General features: G+C 50.9%; 1 protein-coding gene across 3 annotated transcripts in view; it reads right to left on the bottom strand.

Moving 5' to 3' along the window:
* The window catches only part of ADORA1 (adenosine A1 receptor), a 39,906-nt gene extending 22,029 nt beyond the window's left edge, over window positions 1–17,877 (bottom strand). Inside the window, exons 1-3 of one of the 3 annotated variants that reach the window (XM_033199507.1) lie at window positions 17,648–17,873; window positions 17,151–17,305; window positions 16,372–16,693 (exon numbers count right to left, since the gene is read on the bottom strand). In XM_033199507.1, coding sequence (XP_033055398.1) covers window positions 16,372–16,693; window positions 17,151–17,268 — 440 coding nt within the window. In that variant the 5' untranslated portion in view covers window positions 17,269–17,305; window positions 17,648–17,873. Of the gene's footprint in view, window positions 1–16,371; window positions 16,770–17,150; window positions 17,306–17,647 lie in introns of all 3 variants that reach the window. The other 2 variants (XM_033199505.1, XM_033199506.1) reach the window with 2 other exon arrangements.
* Between the last annotated feature and the right edge of the window lie 4,792 nt (window positions 17,878–22,669).

Below are 22,669 nucleotides of genomic sequence, written 5' to 3'. Positions count from 1 at the left end.
GCTGCACTCAGCATTCTGTGACTCTCAGCGCCCCTTCCCTTCTGTCAGCCCCTGCACACACCCACTCACCGGATCCTTACAGGCGGCCAGATCTGCCTCAGCAGCCCTGAGAAGTCAGGCTGGGTTGCCATTCCCATTTACTAATGAGGGTGCAGGTCAGAGGGGAAGGTGGCCTCCAAGTGGGCACCATGGCAGCCCAGGCCCAGAGTTCAGGCATCCTGTTTTCCCAGCCCCAAGTCTCCCGTGTGCTGGGCAGATTGCGGGATCACTTCACTCTACCTGGACTCAACACACTTTCCTCATCTCCCGGTCAGTGTCTTCCTAACCTGTCTAGGCCTTAGTGTTGTGGAGAATGATAAAAGAAAGGGATTTGACATCAAGACCACCTCTTATACACATTGGTTTATAAGTCTGGTGGGGGTTGGGGGCCTCCCCTGTCCTTGATTCTCCTCCTTTGAACATTTTTTCTTCAAGTCTTGACTGTGGACTGAATTCAAACTCCCGGACACATGAGGTACGGAGCCATGCCTTGGGGATGGCGGGGAGGGAGCCCACAGTGGTTGAATTGCACGCTGGCACTGGGCTGGAATCCCTTGAGGATGAGGTGGCTCTGGGGCCTCTGCACTGGAGGTGGGTGTGAGTCGGTGTCTCTCCCACAGCTGAAGTCTGCACAGACAGGGAGGGGACATTCTCTAGGCCCTACTCTTCCTGTCAGGGCAACCCCTCCACAGGCACACTCAGAGCCAACTCACCCCTGAACAATGAAGCCATTCTCCCTGCCCTTCCAAGAGCACTGCCTCACAGACAACTCCACAGCGGGGATTGGAATGGTGCCCATCCTATAAACTGAGACCCGCAGAGGTAAGTGATTTGCTCAAGATCACCCAGCAGCAAGCACTGGAGTCCAGGCTCAAGTACAGATCTTTTCATTCATGCATTCAATTATTCATTCAGCAACTCTGGTTATACTTAGCTGTGTGGCTGTTACCTGGTAGTTTAATTTCTCTGAGTCTCGGCTCTCTCATGTGGAAAATGGGGATATATTATTTAATTTATTAGTATAAAATACTATTAGGGCCTCTTCATAAAATTGTGCAAGGATTTCAGCAAGATAATCTATGTAAAGTATTTAGCACAGGGCCTAGCAATCCTAGGCACACAAGCACCACTACTATTACCATTCATTCAGTGATTCATTAATACTGAAACAGCAGAAACCATCCACCACTGTGGGTAGAGAGATGAAGAGGCTTGGACCCCACCTTCAAATCGCTCACAGGTCAGTGCAATTTGATAAGGGTTATGTTAAAGGGGAACACAGGGAGCTGTGGGAACATGCAGCCAAAACAAGGAAGGCTTCCTGGGGGAGGTGTCATCTGAGCTGAGTGTTAAAGACTAAGTCGAAATTAGACAAGAGAAGGGAACAGCTGTGTGTGTGTGTGTAAGAGGTGGTCTTGATGTCAAAGCCCTTTCTATTATCATTCTCCATAACTCTTAAACAGGTTGAGAAGAGACTGACTGGGAGACAAGGAAAGTGAGTGTTGAGTACAGGTGGAAGGAGGTGTGGGGCTGCGCCTCCAGGCCGGGGAGGTGGCCTTGCACTGTGTGCCTGGACGTGGGCCAGGCCTGCTCAGGCCTCCTGCCACTGCGGCAGTTGGAAACGTGTCTGTCTCCACACTGACTGTGGTCTACGTCCTTGAGGACAGACTTATGCCGTCAGAAAACACTTGTTGACTTGAACATGTAAACTACATCAAGAAGGATTAATGGGTGGGGCACAAACAGGAAACCATTAGACTCTTGTCTGGCCCATGGAGAATGAGGGACTAGGGGCAGGGGCTGCATGGAAGTGAATAAGCAGAATTGAATGAAAGGTCTGGAAGCCAAGAATGTCATTTTTTTGACTTATAAATAAAGATTAAAAAGCTATAATCCCCTACACATACACACACATAGACACACAGGTGTACATATGTGAATACACACCCCACTAAGAACCTGAAGCCACTGTGGCCTCCTGTCATGATTAAAGGTGGTGGTGGAGGGGGGCTTCATGCCTTCACACCTGACTGTGTCACCCAAATTTCATGTGTTGAAAACTTAAATCCCCAAATTCTTATGCTGATGGCATTTGGAGGTGGGGTCTTTGGGAGGTAATTAGGATTAGATAAGGTCATCAAGGTGGGGGTCTCCCCAATGGAACTGGTGGCTTTATAAGAAGAGGACAAGAGGCCTGAGCTGACACGCTCTTGCCCTCTCACCATGTGATGCCCTCCACTATGACACAGCAAGGAGGCCCTCGCCAGATCCCAGCACCATGCTCTTGGACTTCCCAGCCTCCAGAACCATGAGCCAAATAAACTTATTTCTTTGTAAATCACTCCGTCTGCGGTATTCTGTTACAGCAACAGAAAATGGACTAAGACAACACCCCTCATTCTAAGCTGTTATTAGCCCCTGGGACCTGACACAGCCACTCTGAATGTTGTTTGCATCACTGTTATCAAGGCCACTCCATCAGCTCTCCCAGTTATGGCCCCAGGAGACCATAATGGTGGGTTGGGGGTTGTGTTTACAGAGAACAGGGCATTGCGGCAGGTGTGTGTGCTGGGCACAGCCTGCTGAGTCCCCAAACACACTGAACGATTTCCTCCCTAGAGTCCATTTACAGAGCTGCCAGGCCCCAGGAGAGCCCTCACTCCAGCTCCCTCAGAGCCAGCTCCCCTCCAGGAGTAGACAGGACAAGGCATCCAAGAGAAGGGGGGATCAGGAGGAACTACTCACACCCTGGAAGCAGAGTCACGTCAACACTCTTCCCCGCATACAAACAGGCAGCATAGGGACAGCAGGGAGCCAAGGTGAGAGTCAGGACACCAAGATACTCACACCCTAACTTGCTGTACAAGCTCTGGTGACCCCATTCACCCCTCTGTGCACCCCACCCTCTGAACTCTTAGGGATATTTTAATTAAATAAACTTTCCTTCTCCGTTACCTGCCTTTGTCTTCTGTAGGTGAATATAAAATATCCAAATGACTTCTTCCCAACCTGGCTACTCAGTCTTCCCCACTAAGGTGTCCTTCCTCCATTGGAGCATTCCCTCATTTCTTCACTCCACAGACATTGATTAAGCCACCTACTAAGTGCCAGTCAGACACACGTTAGGTGCTGGTTACGATGGGCAGGAGAGTTGGATGGTACCACGCCCTGCCCTCATAGTGCACGCAAATCATTTTGACACTGACCTGAACCCACAGGGATCACAGTGGTCACATAACATCAAGTGGTAAATAAAAAACAGACTTTGGATTATTTAACAACAGTAACAGCCCCACTTATGGAGTGCCTACTATGCGCCAGCCCTTGAACGTACACTATCTCCCAGCCTCACAGCAACCCTAGGAAGGAGGCATTATGAATCCTGCTTTACAGAAGAGGAAATGGAAGCAGCACAGGAAGGTTAAGCAACTTAGCCAAGACAACACAGCTCTAAGCACCTGGACTATGATTTTTACTCCAGTCTGACTGCCTGGGGAGACTGCTCTTACTCTTCAGTTCACTAGAGTGTCTCTGTAAAGCAGCAGGAGGAAGACGTCTCTTGGAAAGGCGGGTCATTAAAAACATCCAGGTTAGGCCGGGCGTGGCGGCTCATGCCTGTAATCCTAGCACTTTGGGAGACCAAGGCAGACAGATCGCTTGAGGCCAGGAGTTTGAGACCAGTCTGGACAACATGGTGAAACCCCGTCTCTAACAAAAATAGAAAAGAATTAGCTGGGCGTGCTGGCATCAGCCTATAGTCCCAGCTACTCGAGAGGCTGAGGCAGGAAAATCACTTGAACCCAGGAGGCAGAGGTTGCAGTGAGACGAGATCGTGCCACTGCACTCCAGCCTGGGCAACAAAGCAAGACTATCTCCAAAAAAAAAAAAAATCCAGGTTAGAGGAGCTTTTTCCAAACAGACCATCCCATCTCCTGCCTCCGAGAGAATCACTGGTGCGTTACCATTCCAGCAGGGTGGGTATGCATCAGAGCCCTCAGTTCTGTTGGCATAGAGAAAAGGAGCTGAGAACCGGCTCTTGCCATGCTAGAGTCTCAGCCCCTGCTCTCCCAGTGGTGAGAAAGTGAGAATTAGAAACTGGTAGCCTCTGAGAGCAGGGTGCATGGTGAGAGTTGGGAGGTCTGGCTCTCACCGCCCACACCAACCCTGCCAACTGCAGTGCAAAGTGTTCTCTGCTACATGAGGCAAAAGGAGATGATTTCTGCATGTAGGAGCTGACAGGGCTGCCACGAGCAGGCCAGGATGACTGGGACACAGCGTGCCCCCATGCCAACCCTGGGGCTCCCCCATCCCTCCTGCTCTGCCATCAGGGCCAGGCTAGAGCTGGCACTTGTCACTGCCTGCTTATTGATTGACCAGGTTCTCTGCTACATTAGCTGAAATGGGGCCACTCAGTGCTCTACAGCAGCTATGAGAGGACCCTGATTGTTGCGAGTCAGAGTAGGAACCACTGTGCAGGAGTTAACACAATCCACAATGCAGACCACTGGCTGGGTTCCAGCAGTGATGAGAAACGAGACCCTGGAGGCATGCAGAGGCCAGGATTCTCCTAAGCATTACTGGGGAAGGGCAGAGGCCTGGGGTAGGGATAGGAGGCCTTAATGTCCCAGAAGCCACTGTGCCACATTCTAAAGGAGCCTAGCCAGAGGGCCCCCCAACTCTGCTGTCTCCTTCTGGAAGCTTCAGGGAGCCTGAAGCCTCGTGTTCCTACTGCTGTGGTCCCAGTCTGAGAAAGCAATGGCTTCCTGAGAAGTAAGGTGGGAAGAGAGCAGCTGGAGTGGCTGAAGGCATCTGAGAATGTCTGGATTGGTGGGTGTTTAAGAGACCCTTCCATGAGGCTGTGTGAGGCAAGAGAGAGCCCCTCCGCCTGACCACATCAGCGGAGGAGAGCTGGGGAGTGGTGAGGGAGAAGACACCAGCGGCCCTGCCATCACAGTGCTTCCATTTGGATACCTAATAGGATCTGAATCATCCTCCAATTTCTTCTTCCTCCCCACCTACCCCATCCCCAGAAACAGCACCACCATCCACCAGTGCCTTAAGCCATAAGCATGGATCGTCACATTGGATTCCTTCTCCCACATCACACCTCAACCCATTTCCAGTTGGTTCCAACTCTAACATGCCTGAAATGTTTCCAGTTCTGTCCATCTCCACGGGCTCCTCCACTCCCTGCCTGCCTCAAGCCCCACCTGCTGCCCCCCAGTCCTAACTGGGCTCCCTACATCCTCTCTAACCCCACTAACCCCACTCCAACCCATCCTCCGCAGAGCAGGCAGAGTGACTCTCTTACGTTAGTGTGATGAATGACACTGATTGATTTTTTTCAAATGTTAAACCACCCTTGCCTAGATGGAATAAACTCTTTCGGGTGGTGATATATTATCCTTTTTATATCACCAGATTTGATTTGCTAATATTTTCTCAAGGACTTTTGACCTTTTTAAAATGTAATTTGAATTATGTCATTCCCTGCTTAAACCACTCAGAGGCTTCACAGCGCACTTAGAAAAAAATCCAAACTCTTGAGCAGGAACCACAAGGCCTCCAAGGCCTTACTGAAGCCCTGGTGGGTCTCTCTGGATGTCATGTGGGGTTTTGGAGAAACCAACAAGGGCCCACCCCAGAGAACACCAGCACGGCTCCCTCTAAGTTCACAAATGGCAGTCGAAGGCACCTGCTTGCTGGTGTGTCCCTGGGCTCTCGCTCCCTGCTAGCCTCTAAGTTCCATGAGGGCAGAGACCCGGGTCCCCTTCTCGCCCGTGGTAAGGTCCTTAATCTCATCATGAATCTGGCATTCTGAGTTAATGAAGGAATAAACTCTCTGCCTCCTCCACGCCTGGGCTCGTGCAGCTGAACGTGGCTGGTGAGAAACACACAGCCACACAGCTGAGTTGCACTTCAAATTCATCATCATGAACTTAAGGGGGGCCCTTCATGCTGCCCTCACTTACACTAGACTTCCTGAGCCTAGTCACTCTCCCACTTCCTAGAGAATTATTTCACACTTGCTGCTCTCTCCAACACCTCCTACTGCATCCTCACTCTTAGCTGGTGACCTTGCTTCCCTATTCACTATGAAAATGGAAAGAATCAGGAGAGAGCTTCACCTACCAGCATCTGCACCCACAGATGCCGCATGTTGCCACAGAAGAGCCTCCAGGATCCCGTCTAAAGCCAGTCTCTCCATGTATGCCCCACTAGCCTAAACCAGGACATCACTTTAGAAATTCTCTCCTTTGTTTCATCACTAGTGTTTTACTCTCTGTGGGATCATTTCTGTCAGCACACAAACTCACTAACCTCCCTTTTATCTTAAAAAACAACACAGGGGGCCAGGCGCAGTGGCTCACGCCTGTAATCCCAGTTGTTTGGGAGGCCAAGGCGGGCAGATCACTTGAGGCCAGGAGTTTGAGACGAGCCTGGCCAACTTGGTGAAACCCTGTCTCTACTAAAAATACAAATATTAGCCAGGCATGGCGGCATGCAACTATGATCCCAGCTACTTGGGAGGCTGAGGCAGGAGAATCACTTGAACCCGGGAGGCGGAGGCTGCAGTGAGCCGAGATCATGCCACTATAGTCCAGCCTGGGTAACAGAGTGAGACTCTGTCTCAATAAATAAATAAATAAATAAATAAATAAATAAATAAAATCCCAGCGTAAGACAGCTCGCTTCCACTTCCTCTGACAGCTACTGCCCCATTCCTTTGCTCTCTTTGCAACAAAATTCCTCAAGAGTACTCGATACCAGTCCTCTTTTCTCTTGAGCCTTCTCCATTCAGGCTTTGCCCCCATCACTCCTTTGACATTGCCCTTGTCAAGGTCACCAATGGCCTTGCAAAATCCAGTGGTAATTCTCGGTCCTTATCTCACTTCACCCATTCGTCGACCCTCCTTGGTGGAATGTCTACACTTGGCTTCCAGGGCATCACACTGGCTCTGAGTTTTCTTCCTGTGTCTGGAGTTCTCCTTCAGTCTCCTTTGCTGGTGCCTCCTCTTTTCCCACCTTCTCAATGCTTGGTTATTGGTCTTCCTCTCTTCTGTATCTGCGCTGTCTCTCTTGGGGACCTCATCCAGCCTCATGGATTTAAACCCATCTACATGCCATAGCTCTCACACTTACAACCACCCGTCCAGGCCTCTCATTCTTGTATATCCAACCACCTGCTCAACATTCCACTCAGATATCTGTTAGACATGCCAAAGTCAGCATGTCTAAATCTGAACTCATTTTCTTACTTCCACCACCTGCAGCCTTTCCCACCTTAGATGATGCCAACTCCATCCTCCCAGTTGCTTAGAAGTAAAAGTCTGGTCATATTGACTCTTCTTTCTCACATCCAATCTATAGGAAAATTCCCACATCCAAGTCATAAGCAAATTCTTTGGCTCTTTTTTTCAAAATACATCATGAATTTAAACAAATCATGGTACATTCATACAATGTATGAATTCTAACAGCAATGAGGGGAAAAATCCTACTCAGTAACAGGGATGAATCTTGGCAAGAATTTTGAGCTTCAGAAGCCAGACATAAAAGGGTATAAACTGCTTGACTCCACTTATAAAAGCTCAGGAACAACCAAAATCAATCTATAAGGATAAAGGTCAAAATAGAGGTTGCCTTTTGGAGGGTAGTGACTGGGAGTGAGCCTTGTACAATGCTGGAAGTGTCCTAAATATTGATCGGGGTAGTGGTATATAGGTATGTACATATGCAAAATTTTATAGAGCTGAACACTTGAGATTTATGCACTTTACTGGATAAAATTTTTACTTTGATACAAAGTGAATTAAAAGTTAAAATTTTTAAATGCACATCCAGAATTAACCACTTCTCACCACCTCCTCTGCTATTGTTCAGCTTCGAGCCACCTCCGTCTTCCCTCACCTGAATCACTGCAATAGCGCCTAACTACTCCCCTGTTTGCACCCTTGTCCCTAAAGCACATTCTCAACATGGCAACAAGAGTGATCCTTTAAAGCTTAAGTCAGATCATGTCACATCTCTGCTCTAAATCCTGCAATGGCTCCCCATTCCCCTCAGAGTAAAAGCCATTGTCTTTCCAGTGGCCTCCATGCTGTACCTGGGCCAGTGGCCCATAATCTCTGACCACTCTCCCCTTTTATCTCTCCATCTCAGCCCCACAGGCCTCTTTGCTAGTCCCTAAACCCTTCAGGTACATTCCTATGCTAGGGCCTCTGTTCTAGTTCTTTCCCCTGCATGGCATGCCCTCCCTATATATGCATGGCATGTTCCCTCGCCTCCAGGGTTTTGGTCAAATGGTGCCTTTTCAGTGAAGCCTCTTGGACCACCCTGTTTAAAGTTGCAACCCTTTCTCCCAGCCCCATTTTGGGCTGGGGCATCTCCAATCCCATTTACCCTGCCCCCTTTTTCTTTTTTCAATAGCACATCCTAGCTTCTAACACTCTACATGATTTAGGTGTTGCATTTATTATTTAGCATCTGATTTCCAATTCATTAGAATTCATTCTCCATGAGGATCTCTGTTTTATTGATGAAAGTATCTCAACAGACCCTGGCTCATATGAGGCACTCAATAAGTATTTGTTGAATACATGAACAAATGAATGAGTTAATGAATGAGTAGGTCTATCTGTACCAGGGCCCAGTGTAGGGACAAGTCAGCTGCCCTCCTCTCTCAAAGGGGAAGCAAGAGGCAAGAAGGTAATTTCAAAGAGCCTTTCCTACACAACCCGGGCTGCATGGAGTGAGTGTGGAGTGGGATCCAGCTGCCCAGCCCAGCTCTGCAAGGCATCAGCTGCTAGTCTCCTGCCATCCCCACTCCCACCACAGGTGGGGTGAGAGTTTCTCCTTGGCCACCTTGTTCCGTGGGAATCCATCATCTCAGCAGAGACTCTGAGCTGTCAGACAGAGGTAGAGACCAGATCAGCCTGCCCATCTTTGTATCCCTAGGCCTGGCAAAGTGCCTGACATATAGCAGGTACTCATAGCACACTTATAAAATAGATACATGGATGTTGCCAGCCCCTCAGCCCCACACCTCTCTGCAGTTCTGCTGGGGAATAAACTTCCAGGATAAGGAGCAAGGCAAGAGAAGGTACCCCCATGTCCTCTCCCTTGGGGTCAGGGAAGCCCCTTGCCAGCTGCCCCCATCTCCCTGCCCACCTTCAAGCCAGTATTTCTAAGAGGATGTGTATGCCAAGACCCACCCGCCTGCCTCTCCTTCTTCTCCTTATCCCCACGGCCACCTGCCAGGCTTTTCTTTGGACGGTAGCAGGTGATAGTTCCCTCTGGGCTTGAATTAAGAAGGCTGAGGTTAAAGGAGTGATTCACGCCGCCCAAGGGGCCACATCTCTCCACTTCCTTCCTCTCTGCTCTGTGTGTCTGTCCCCACTTGCTGAATGAGGCCAACCAAGATGTGCCTCATCCCAAGTCCTCTCCCAGGGACACTGATTCCTCACCATCAGGATGCCAAGGACTTCAGGAAAGAGACCAGGCGATAAGGACTAGACTTGGGACCCACACAGTCCTGCCCAACCCAGCCCAGAAGGGGAAGTGGGCTAAAGAATGCCAAATGCCCCCTGGGGATTTGCAGTGTGGGTAAAATTGGTGAGGGAGAAAGGAGAGTTGGAGTAAAGGGAGTTGGGAAATATTTAACCTCACAAGGCATTCCTCCAGATAGCACCTATGCTATTTACTGGGTGACACAGCCCAGGTTCTGACTTGGCTCTGACCCTATGAACAATGTGAATCATTAAAGTGTTTTCTTGTTTGATTTTATAATTTCTTTTTTTTTTTTTTTTTTTTTTTTTTTTTTTTTGAGCAGAGTCTTGCTCTGTTGCCCAGGATGGAGTGCAGTGACATGATCTCAGGTCACTGCAACCTCTGCCTCTTGGATTCAAGCATTTCTCCTGCCTCAGCCTCTCAAGTAGCTGGGATTACAGGCGTGCACCACCACGCCCGGGTAATTTTTGTATTTTCAGTCGAGACAGGTTTCACCATGTTGGCCAAGATGGTCTTGAAATCCTGACCTCAAATGATCTGCCTGCCTCAGACTCCCAAAGTGCTGGGATTACAGGCTTGAGCCACCGCACCCAGCCTCAACTTATATTTTAATAGATTAAGGGGTACCTGTGCAGGTTTGTTACACAGTAAAGCATTTTTCATAACAATACATAATCAGAAACAATTGAATTAGCCAGTGATATAAGAATGCATAAATAAAATATGATATTCAAATATTCATTTATTCAAAAAAGGTTTCCGGCATGCCTGCTCTGTGCCAGGCATGGGGAAATGGGGGTATGTAAGCAGATGTGGTCCTGGCCTTTGGGAACTTACCACGCCCAGAAAGAGTGACATTAAATAGAAAGCAACCCAGGTGATGAGTGGTGGACTTGGAAGGAGAAGGAGATTCAACCCAAGTGCCTAACAGAGGAAACTAACCTGGTCCAGGTGGGGTGGGGCTCAGGGAAGGCCCCCCTAAGGAGAGCCCATTTTAGCTGAGCCCCAAAAGATGAGTAATAATACAATCCAATATTATACCGCCATAAAAATCCTTACAAAATCATTTTAGTTGACACAGGGAAATGCTTGTAATGTTAAGTGAATAAAATAGGATATAAAACCATGTATATATAGATGTTCTCAATATGTAAAAATAATATATCTATATATACATGTGTGTGGAAAAATTTTCTGGAACACCGAAATGTTAATGGTAGTTCTCTGTAGGTGGTAGAATTACTGGTGATTTTACCGTCTTTATTCTTTCTTCCATTTTTCACAATCAACATGGATTACTTTCATGCTCAGAAATAAACAGCAAACGTCAGGGTGCGGTCCCTACAGCTCCACCTCTGGGTAAAAGGCATCCTGGCCATTCTCCGGCTGCCACGCAGGGCTGACACCTCGGCAGGTTGCTCCTCAAGCACTCAGAAACTTCCGGGAAGCCACGCGATGCCAGCTGGGGGAAGCTTTCACACTTGAAAGGAGTCCAGATGCCTCTTCAATTAAAGGCCATGTTCTCCCTTGGCCCAGCAAGCTGCTTGGCCTAACCCACCTGAAGGCTATCCCTAATTCAGAGAAATTATTTTTCAATCACAAAGCAATTTCCCTCGGTCTCATTCCCCTCTAAGCTGCCACTGATCTGCTGACTTCACCCACTGAGGCTGCATATTTTCCTTTTCTGTTCCTCGAGGGGCGGGTGACTGCAAAGAGCTCTTCTGCTCAAGTTTTTTACATCAGAGGCGGAGGAGCAAGTATTCAGATGAGAGGAGGAAAGAACTCCCAGCCAAGTAATCTTGCGTAAGCTCCTCCTCTCTCCAACCTTGGTTTCCTCCTCAGTCCACAAGTGTGAGAGTTTGGGCTTCAGGACTTCCTCCAACTCCTCTTCCCTCTCAGACACTCCAGCCCTATGACTAATCCATCCTTAGACACAGGATCTGAAGACAGCCTACCTCTCTGAAAGCGGATGGCAAGACCTGAGAACAAGTGTTCTGGGACCCACAAGCCACAGTCACCTGCGGGGGCATGACGGCACACAAGGCATTTCAGGGTTGTCAAGAAAAGCCCAGGCTAGCCAGGGTGGGGAGGGCTAAATTGATGCCTAAAAGTGAACATGCCCTAATTTACCAGATTTATTTCCCCCCTCCGGCTCAGGACGCCGGGCTCCTCCACCACTCCTTGCTATGCTTCCCCGGGTCAGCAGCCCAGTGGGGCAGGCTTCCAGCTATGGACAGAGGCAGGACTGCCAAGGGCTCAACTGCCCACTGGAGTGAAGGTAGAGGGAGGGGAAGATGCTGGGTGGGGGCTGAGCAGTGTGTAGAGGTCATTGGCAAAGATCAGAGGAGAAAAATCACCCTACTGACAGCTTCCTAGAAACTCCTCCAAAAATCCTACAGCTTCTTGGGCTGACGCAAGATACACATGGGCTTACTGGTTGAAGGCATCTGTTAGGCCTAGAGTCAAATCCTGCTTCTGTCCCTGACAAGCTGTTTGGGCAAGTTACTGAAACTCCCCAAGCCTTAGCCCTCAATTTAGCTAAATAATTGTCTATAGAGAGGCCAGGGGAGGTGGCTCATGCCTGTAATCCCAGCACTTTGGGAGGCCAAGGCGAGTGGGTCACCTGAGGTCAAAAATTTGAGACCAGCCTGGCCAACATGGTGAAACCCCGTCTCTACTAAAAATACAAAAAATGACCTGGGCATGGTGGCATGCACCTAGCTACTGTAATTCTAGCTACTCAGGAGGCTGAGGCAGGAGAATCACTTGAACCTTGGAGGTGGAGGTTGCAGTGAGCTGAGATCGTGCCACTGCACTCCAGCCTGGGCAACAGAGCAAGACTGTCTTAAAAAAAAAAAAAAAAGAATTGTCTATAGAATGGGGGTAACAATAAGCTCTACTAGTGAGACTATGAACATTGAATGAGATGAAGTATATTAAAAACATAGCATTGTTCCTAGCATACACTCCCTAGGAGCTAAAACACACAACACAACAAAACAGCACTGGCAGGAGTCAGGATAAGGAAGAAACACAGAATTAGAGCTGATAGGAACCTCAGAGACCTAAAATCCAACCCCTTCATTTATTTCTTTTTATTTATTTATTTATTTATTTATTTATTTATTTATTTATTTATATTGAGACAGTCTTGCTCTGTTGCCCAGGCTGGAGCATAGTGGCGTGATCTCAGCTCACTGCAATGTACACCTCCCAAGTCCAAGCGACTCTCCTGCCTCAGCCTCCCAAGGAGCTGGGATTACAGGCATGTGCCACCACGCCCAGCTATTTGGTTTTGGTATTTTTAGTAGTGATGGAGTTTTACCATGTTGTCCAGGCTGATCTCGAACTCCTGGTCTCAAGGGATCCACCCAGCTCGGCCTCCCAAAGTGCTGGGATTACAAGCATGAGCCACCATGCTCCGCCTCCAACCCCTTCATTTAACAGATGGTGAAGGGGAAAGGCTCAGAGAGGCTGAATAACTTATCAAAGGTTGCATAGCTAATTAGTAACAGAGCAAGGTTCAAACTCAGGTCTGCCTGACTGGCAAACACCCACCACCCCTCACTCCACTCCAACCCAGCTGGCCATGGACAGCCCCCTTGCTGGGGTCTCCTTCCCACAGAGAGGTTTGGTCAGGGAGCCCTCTGTTAGCACCCTTCTCTACAACTAGCCCCCGGGAGTAGGCACCAAATTGCCACAGAGTGCCACCAAGAAAACTCTGGGTGAGGAGGTAGGGGACAAATGATAGAGATTCCCTAGAACTAGGAGCTGAGGGGAATAGGGTTTCAATTACCAAGCATGTGGAGGTGCTATGCAAATAGCATGCAAACCATAAGCAAATGACCACAGTTACTGATGAATCAACAATTTGAGCTTTAAAAAAAAAAAAAGTTTGTAACTGGATCATATTATATGATGTGAATCTCTTTTCTCTCTTGGTTTTCTGCCAAGTAGAAAGAAAGAAAATTCATGGTTCACTGACCAAACCACACCCCACTTGGTGAGAGCCAGCAGACACCTGTATCTGGGTGCCCCAGACCCACCTCGCCAATGCTCAATCAGTACGACTCTCTGTGCCCAGGGCCACATCTACCTTTGACTGGCATGGCAGGACAGCAAGTCTGGTGCCCGGGGACCTCTGACCAAGGGGGGTTTCAAGGACCCAGCAGCCTGCTGACTCCAGCCACGTAGAGAGGAACAGAGCATGTTGTTCCTCCTGAAGGGGACCTGGGCAGTGGCATGCAGGAGCCCAGAATGGCCCAAAACCTCAGCCAGGATCCCTGCTTGAGAAGCGAGGCCCCAGCAGCCTTTCCCTAACTCAGGAGAAAGGCTCCTCTCCAACGTGCCAGGACACTCGTGGGCACTGCTGCTGTGTGACTGTCAAGGAGCCACGCTGAGCTGGTGGGGGCATCTGTGATCATGGCCCTGAATCAGAAGTGGGGACAGGTCTAGCCCACAGCAAGAAAGTGAGAGGTTAGACTTCTGGAAGATCTGCTGGAGGCTCAACTGTGTGTGCTCCGGAAACCTGGCCAATTCAATCAATGTTTATGGAGGGTCTGTGATGTGCCAGACACTGAGCTGGGCATTCTGAAGAATTTGCAGAAACAAGTAAGATGTGGTTGCTGCCCTGAGGCACCAACACTCCACCAGAGGAGTAGAAATATGTATAGATATAACTTAACAGTACTTAGACACCTCCTTGGCGATGTGTTGTGTATGTTTGTGTGTGTGTTTCTTCGTGTATGTGTTGACACCGAATGACACCTAAGAGCGTGAGTGGCAGGAGTAGGGCTTGCCTATCCAGCCACACTTGAGCCGTATGTTAATAGTGACAATAAAACTACAAATAAGACCTCCCTATGGCTTGCATATATTAGGCATAATATTAATACAAGTGCTTTGCATATTGAGTTCATTAAATTATTCCAATAACCCTAGGGAGTAGGCACTATTATTAATGTTCCCTTTTATACATAAGGACATTAAAGCTTAAAGCGGTTAAATAAGTGACTTTTGCACAGCTAGAAATTCCCAACAAGGATTTGAACTCAGGCCCACGGCAGCCTCTGTGCAGGCCCCTGCCTCCACCCTCAGAAGACAGCTCCCCAGGACGCCAGCTCCAAAGCCACAGCAGCTGCCTCCTGAAGGAATAAGCCTGCTGTCCCCACCAGCACAGCCATCCCAGCCCCACAGGGCAAGTGGGGCACATTCTGTCACTGCAACACAGGACCTTTGGCACACCTTAGCACTCAGCAGACAGAATTTCTCCAGCAGCCTTCCTACAGCTGAACATCTGCATGAGTTTCCAAATGTGGCAACACTTTGTTATAATGGCCAGGCTCAGAGGCCCTGCTCTTCTAATGCGCTGAGACCAGCTTTCTATGTGCAGCCCAGCAGCAACCTAGGACTAATGGCAGCATGTGGGCCCCTCAGTGGATGAGCCTATGGGGCTTCTGGCTGCGTTCCCTTCTTCACCCCACCTTCTCTGGAAAACCTGGAGGGCGGAGGGAGGTAGACAGGGCAGAGAGACTGGCATCAAGCTGCTGGGCATGGGGGAATCAGGAAGGAAGGCAGATAATTAGATCACACTTCTCTCCGAGTGAGCTTCAAGGAGACCCCCTGAGTCTTAGTTTCCCCTTTAAAAGCTCCTGTCCCACCTCCCTTACAGCAGCATGATGATAACAGGAAAAAATAATGCATGTAAGAAAGGCTTTGAAAAGTTACATGTGCACAAATGTAACACAAAGGGAGAAACATGGGTCCCTAGGCCTACCCGGGCAAGGGGCCAAGTGAGGTCAGAGGCCCTACATCTCAGAGAAGCTATGCCGGGGGTGGCAGGTGCTGGAGATGGTCAGAGCTCCCTAGGAGAAAAGGAATCTACTGGGGGCAAGAATTCAAAGAAGGGGCAAGCACGCCTCACAAGAGCGTCCCAGCAGGGCCAGTCCCTGGCAGTATGCCCAGGCACTCGCTGGCACTTGGTGGCCCAAGGCACTGCCTGGTGATGAGATTGTGGCCTGGCAGCTCCAGGCAGGGAGCCCCAACATGGACTGGACACTCACACTGAGGACGGCACCATCAGGCCACCCACCCCAGTGCTGCCTGGAAGCAGCACAAGCACCTCTACTATGACCAGCAAAGACATGGTTTTGCAACATAACAGCAATAAGAAGAGTAGGCACCAGCATTTTTCCTTCCTCCTGTCTATAACAGAGATCCCATAAGTGGAAGTGAGGCAAAGGTAATCAGACCATTGGGTTCAGCTGGAAAGCCCTGGAAGGAACAGCTGGCTAGCACAGAGATACCTGGTGAACAAGAGAGCCAAAGCATGCCTTCAGGAAGCCTGCTGGGGTCTGGCTACAGCAGCAGCGCTCCTGCCCCTGTTGTGCCACCCTCATTATGTTCCCACCGCACCCTAAATCTCTTCTCTGCCTCTTTCTCTTCCTCTTCCCCTGGACTGGCAGAGCTCAGCTCATTCCTACCCAGCACTCACTGTGACCCCATCTTAGTGGCTCCTCCAAATCTTTCACCTCCACCCCAGGCCTGACAGGCAGCCTTAGGTTCCCTGGCTGCAAGAGCTTCAGCTCTGAGGTCATGGGCACTGGTAAGTTCACAGTCCAGTCCTCCAGCCACCCATCCCCCTCCTGCTTCTCTGGCACCGCAGAGCGGAGCACAGGAAGGCAGAGTGAGGACTGGAGCACAATGGCCCAAAGAACATCTGGTTTACTTGGGGTCTTATGCTCTACCTTTTATCCTTTCTAGATGGCCCTCAAGCCAGCCATCATGCAGTGCTGTGAGTACCTTCAGCAGATGTGGACTTACCGGAGAGGGATCTTGACCCGGAGGTAGCGGTCCACGGCAATTGCCAGCAGGGCCAGGATGGAGCTCTGGGTGAGGATGAGGACCGGACAGGCAACCATGAGGCAGGTGTGGAAGTAGGTCTGTGGCCCAATGTTGATGAGGATGGCGAGGGGAATGACCAGGGCACCCACGGCCACATCAGCCACTGCCAGCGACACGATGAAGCAGAAGGTGGCATCCCGCAGCGCCTGGTTCACCTTCACCGCCCAGATCACCAGCACGTTCCCAGGCACAGAGACCAGGGCGATGAGCACCTCGATGCCGATGTAGGCGGCCTGGAAGGCTGAGATGGAGGGCGGCATGGCGGGCACAGGCTGGGCACATCAGCAGACGGGCACCAAGGGGCACGAGGCAAGCACCTGTGTGGTCAGGGAAGCCTGGGATGGGGAAGCCTGTCTGGGAGGGGCAGGGAGCTCAGGCTGCCCTGGAACTCCAGGTACCCCATGGAAATGTGTCCCACTTGGCACATGCAGCTCCTACCCAGGCTGGAGGGACACCTGGCTCCTTCTCTGCCTAATCTTTGTCCCTTCCCTTTATCATTCCCAGAGGTTCCATTCAGCAACTTAAAATAGCAGCGCTCACTCCTCCACTGGCTTTTTTATCAGGTGTGAGGCAGCTCCCAGCTCGCGCGCGCGCACGCGCGCGCACACACACACACACACACACACACACACACAGAGGGGTCTCCCATGACTGACTCTGCCCACCCTCGTGCACAGAACAGGATACAGGGAGCTCACCATCCTGCCTGCTGGCCGGCAGGGGTCCCAGAGGCAGTGCCCAAAGTTCCAGGCAACAGAGCTCCGGGCCGCGCGCGGTAGGGCTGGGCTGGGCTGTGGACACCGCGCGGCAGCTCATAGTCCTCCGGCTCCCGCCGCAGAGCTCCCAGCCCGGCCTTTCAAGCAATCACATGGTGCGGCAGAGACTCAGCCCTGGACACTTTTAAAGAGGTAGCGCCCCTGTTTCGCACCTGGGACTGGGGTAGCAGACGTGGGTCTGGAGACGGAGCCCAGGACAAGGCTGGGGCGTTTCTCCCTATACCCTAGCGTGCCCGCACCTGCCCTGCGCCACCCACTTGAGACCCGTCTGGTGCCTGGATCTTAGCAGTTCCCGGGTCCCGCTCTGTCGGGGACCCTTGCCCATGGCCTGCCCCAAGGGGGCATTCCGGTCTCTTCTTTCAACCCTCTCCTGCACCCCCACTGGGGAGCCCCAGGGGCTAAACGAGACTCAGACTTACCCAAGGTCACCAAAGCTAGCAGAGTTCCCGGCTACCTGAGCTGTTCTGTCCCAGTGCCCCCACACCTTGACGCCTTCAGCAGCCGCTCGCTCCAGGGATTCCTGGGGAAGCCAAGGCCGGCCTGTGAGGTCCAGAGGGATGGTAGCTCGCCGGGACTCGACTCGGGCGCCGGCGGCTCTGTCGCCCCCGGCGGGGGAGCTGAGTGACAATCGGGCTCCGCACACCGGGAGGGGGCGGGGGCGGCGGCGGCACCCGCGGGCCCCTCCCTCCTCATCCTCCGTCTCCTCCCCCACCCCCTCCTCTTAACAAAGGAAGTGATACTGGGTGAGAAAAGCTGGAAAAAATGTGAGCTTTTCGAAGGGCCTGGTGTGCGCGCCCAGCCTCAGGACTGGACAGAGGCGCAGCCTTCCTGTGTCCACTCTCTCCCTTCTCACTGCAGGACTCCTGGGAGCCCTGGTCTGGCCTCCAGCGACCCCTCACCCCTGACGGCACAGCATCTCTTATGCAGGACTTCAGAATGCTCCCTCTGGGATCTCCCAAAGCAGTCAGTGTGTAGTCCTGGCACCCTCCCCCAATCCTAAAACCCTGCTCTCTCTATGAAACCAGTCCCTGCATCTTCTCATCCCACACTGTTTTGCAGTCTCTACCCTGAGTCATTATATTCCTTTCTCATCCATCTTTCAGAACTGCCTTTTAGTCTATTAGCAATTTCCATTTTGCAGATGAGGATGCTGAGGCTCAGGGAAGGGACCTGGCTTCCCAGGATCGCCTGTCGGTGTCACTGGCTCTGCGCTCCTTTTCCTTCCTCCTTCTCCGTCTTCCTAGCACAGGGCTAAGCCATAAGGCATCCAGTCCAATCCCCTCATGTTATAGATAAAGAAGCAGGCTCAGGGAAGGAAGGGAATTCCGGAGGTCACAGGGAAAATCTTAACAGGAGCAAAATAAGAATCCCAGGCTCCTGACTCTCCACTGTGTCCAGACCCCTCCCCTGGCCACCTTCTGCCAGTTTCAGTTTAGGCAGTCCACTGGTATTAACTAATGACCAGACCCTGGAAATGAATGGATGCCTCACAGAGATCCCAACCTGAGAAATCCTTGTTTGTGGGTATTGGGCCAGGGTCCTAGGAGGGCAAAGAGAGTCAGGCTGGGGACCCCAATGTTAGCTAGCCGCAACCCAACCCGGCCTCTAGGGGCACTGCCCCGTCACTGGATCTCAGAATGCAAGGAAAAGGGTTCTGCCCAGACGAGGGTGGGCACGTTGCTTCCGTTGGGGGCTGCACTGAATCACAGTGAGGAATGATGTGGGACCCGGAACCTGGGTAGCTGGGAGGCAGGCAGGAAGGGCAGTTGAGTCTTCTGAGGAGGAGGGGGAAGCCCTCTGTGGGGAAAGATAACTTCCATTTCTGCCTTTAGGGGGAGCAAGGAATCAGTGCCTCAGACAACAAAATTACATTCCTTCCCTAGCAGCTAGCTGGAGAAATTAGGAAGTGTAAACTCTCCTTCCTCCTCGTCCCCCTGCACTTCCCCTGCTGACTTCGTCAAAACGCCCAAGGGCACCTGACATCCTGCCTACTCCCCCTGCCACCCAGACATGCAGACCTTTGCGACCATCCCCTGCCCCTCCACCCTTTCCTTGGCTTAAGCCATTTTTGGCTCAAGGCTTTCTCTCTCAGTTTAGACTCAGTTTGCCAATGGTCACACATCTAGATGTCAGAAGAGACTGCGAAGACCCAGATGGGCCCGGCTTGGGGACGGGGATGGGTGAGTGGGGTCACCCTCTCTAACTATTGGCAGCATCTTCAGCACCTGAGCACCCACCACCACCTCCCACACACATACACTCCCACCTCCTATTCGTCTTACCACACAGGTTGCTGACATGTAGTGGATGCATTTGCACAATACCTGTAGGTAATTTGTTTGTTTCACAGTTCTGGGCAAAATAAGCCAAAATCTTCTTCCCTTCTCTTCTCCATCCTTCAACTCCTGCCTGTTCTCAGACCTCAGGGATTAGACCAGCCTATCTGAAAACAGAACTGGCCAAGGCAGGGTCTATTCCAGAGAGCAGCCTTGGGGGAAGCACAAGGTCTCCTCAGTCCTCTGGCTTGACACAGAGGTGGGAGAGTCGGTGCTAAGATCTCCTGGGCGGCAGGGTCACTCGGTGTGGTGAAAAGAGCACTTGACCGAGAGTCAGAAGAGCTGGAAGCTGGCTTCTAGGCTCTACTCTGCCACTCACTGGCTGTGTGACCTCTAGCAGGCCACTTTTCCTCTCCTGGCCTCAGTTTACCCATCCTACATCAACAGCTGGTAAGTCCATTCCAAGGTGGGAAAGATGGGATGAGATGGAGACCACAGAACTGGGTCCTTCCCCTAGAAACCTTCTAACTACCAGCTCCCCCATGAGGGGCAGATAACAGGGGTGAGAGAAGGGGAAGTTTGTGACGGAGGCAAGAAGAGAAAGAGGCAAGGTCACAGGTCTATAGCAAGGAAAGGACAATGAGGGAGGCTGTAGGCAGAACAGGTGGAACCAAGGTGTCCGGAATGTATCCTGAGCCAAAACTCTCTGGCTTTCACAGTGTGTCCAGGACCCTTAGACAAGATGACCCTCCCCACACCAGGGTCCCATCACACACTGCAGCCATGCGACCCTCCAAGCTTCACCTGCCTTCAACAGCTGAGCCTCAGTTTCCCTATCTGTAACAGCAGTGTAGGAATACCCCTCTGTGTAGGATGGTTATGAGAACATAATGAGCTGGCTTTTGGAAAGTGTCTAGCACTGATATTTTATCAAAAAGGCAAGCAGGCAGCACCAGGCCAGTGAAGCACAGGGGTGGAAAGGGAAAAAGAGTGCAAAATTATGAAATCTGCACTGTTCAGCCAGGGATGCTAATGTTGGTACCAAATTCCACAGGGACCAAGATTAGGTGCCCTCCAAGATGCCCAATGCAAAGCTTCTATTTTCCATGTGGCTCAGGGGGTGAGATAATGCCACAGTAAACGTAAAGATCCCCTAGGGTCCTTTTACCTCTTGATCCTACTTCTTTTCTTCCTGAGCCCCTGTCCTGGGTCTCTCCACTGGCTCCTTGTAGCTGTAGCATCCCCACTCAGGGCAGAGGTGGGTGGGGAAGAGGGAGGGCTGAAGGGGAAACACTCCTGGGTGAGGGGAACCTTGCTGAGCAGCCCTGCTCTTCTTCTCCCTGGAACTCTCCAAATTGGACTAGACTTCCCAGGTCGGAAAGGGCTGCCCAAGGAGGTTGAAGTATCCCAGCACACCCCTCTGGAGCCCAGGAAAGAAGGCAAGGAGTAGTGGCTGTCAAGGCTTGGCTCAGCCCTGTGGGGAGAGCTTGGGGATTGGAGGAGGTTTATAATTTTTCTCTGTCCTTTCCAGCAGGCAGAAGGATATTTTGGTCCCTGTCTTGTTTTTTTCAGCATTGCTCTGGCCAGTGTGTGCACAAGGAGGAGAACTGTTGGATAAGAGCAGGCAGTTGGGACAAAAAGATTTCTAGGTGTCAGGAAAGCCCTTAGCTCTTCCCCTGAGGGGCGCATAACCATGCCTGTCTGCCTCTGCAGTGAATTCCTGGAAGTTCCCTTCCTCTCCTTTTCTACCACCTCCTTCTGCTCTCATTTGTACTCTGGAGCTCTCTGCCTCCTTCTCCCTCCCTCCTTCCAGCTCACTTCTCCCCAGTCAGGGCTTCTCTGGGCCAGATACTGGGCCTACGGGAAGAACACAGGCAGCATGTTTCCCCGTGTGTTTGTGAGGTGGCAGGGAGGCATGGGGTAGGTCAAGGCCATCTAGTTCCTGTTCCTCCAGACAGCATGGAACTGTTCGTACCTCCTAAAGCAAGGTTGTCGTTCACATGTCTTTCCTAATCTCATCATCATTCATTCATTTATTCTGTTGGGTAAACATTTCCTGAGCCCCTTTTGTGTATCAGACAGTGAGCTGAGCATTGAGGGTAGACGCATAAGAAAGCCACAGTCTCTCCTGCAGGCTCCAGAAAGAGTTCACACTCAGGTAGGGAAGGCATGAAGGGCCTCAATACACAGTCCCTCCAGTGAGGATCAGGACATGTTTCCTGGGTCTTGATACACTGAGGACCCCTTAGGGCTCCACAGAGGAGCTTCAGGACCTCCGAGGCTAGGAAGCAGGGTCAGGTCTTGGGGGCTCAGGGAGCCACCCTGTTTTAGATGAAGCAGCTCTGATTATTTCATATATGGGTTCCTGGTATAAGACTTTCTTTGAACATAAGATTTTATTGGCTTTGTGGCTCTTAAAAACAAAAAGTGAAAATCTGAGCTTCAATCCAACCCCTCCAGATAAGGAAACTGAGACCCAGAGAAGGAATGAACTTAGCCATACCCATCCAGCAGTGAGGGGCAGGGCTTGGTGCCCAGGAAGGTGAGCCTCATTTTGAGCCCTGGTCCCACCTATCCCTCAGGGAATTCCTCAAGAATCCCTCAAGCATCAGCCCTTTAACCTTAGAACCTGATGAAGTGAGGGTTCTGGGCTTTCACACCCTCCCCACCTTAGAGCAGAGGGAGGTAGTGTTAGGTGGACACACCTGTATATAATTATAAAGCCCCTCACAGGTGCACAGAAGTTTAGTGTTTATAAGAGAATTCCCTTCAAGCTCATTCTTGTTGGTATAATAAAAATACAGAAATTCTCACAGACAGTATCCCATTGAATGCTCACTACACACCAGGGAGATAGCAAAGCAGGTGTTATTAGTCCCTGGTCACAGATGAGAGAGGTTCAAGGGAAGCCATGTGGCAGAGCTGACACCAGAACCTGGACCATCTGAGGCCTGAGCCAGGTATGATGTGTGGTTTTTTGTTTGTTTTGTTTTGTTTGTTTGTTTGTTTTTTGTTTTTGAGACAGACTCTCGCTCTGTCACCCAAGGGGGAGTGCAGTGGCACGATGTCAGCTCACTGCAACCTCTACCTCCCGGGTTCAAGTGATTCTCCTGCCTCAGCCTCCCAAGTAGCTGGGATTACAGGCACCTGCCACCATGCCTGGCT

The sequence above is a fragment of the Trachypithecus francoisi genome, unplaced genomic scaffold (assembly GCF_009764315.1).
Source record: "Trachypithecus francoisi isolate TF-2019V2 unplaced genomic scaffold, Tfra_2.0 Lachesis_group5, whole genome shotgun sequence".
Classification (NCBI taxonomy): domain Eukaryota; kingdom Metazoa; phylum Chordata; class Mammalia; order Primates; family Cercopithecidae; genus Trachypithecus; species Trachypithecus francoisi.
Note: the sequence above shows the minus strand (reverse complement) of the source record. Positions and strands in the feature narration are given on the sequence as shown.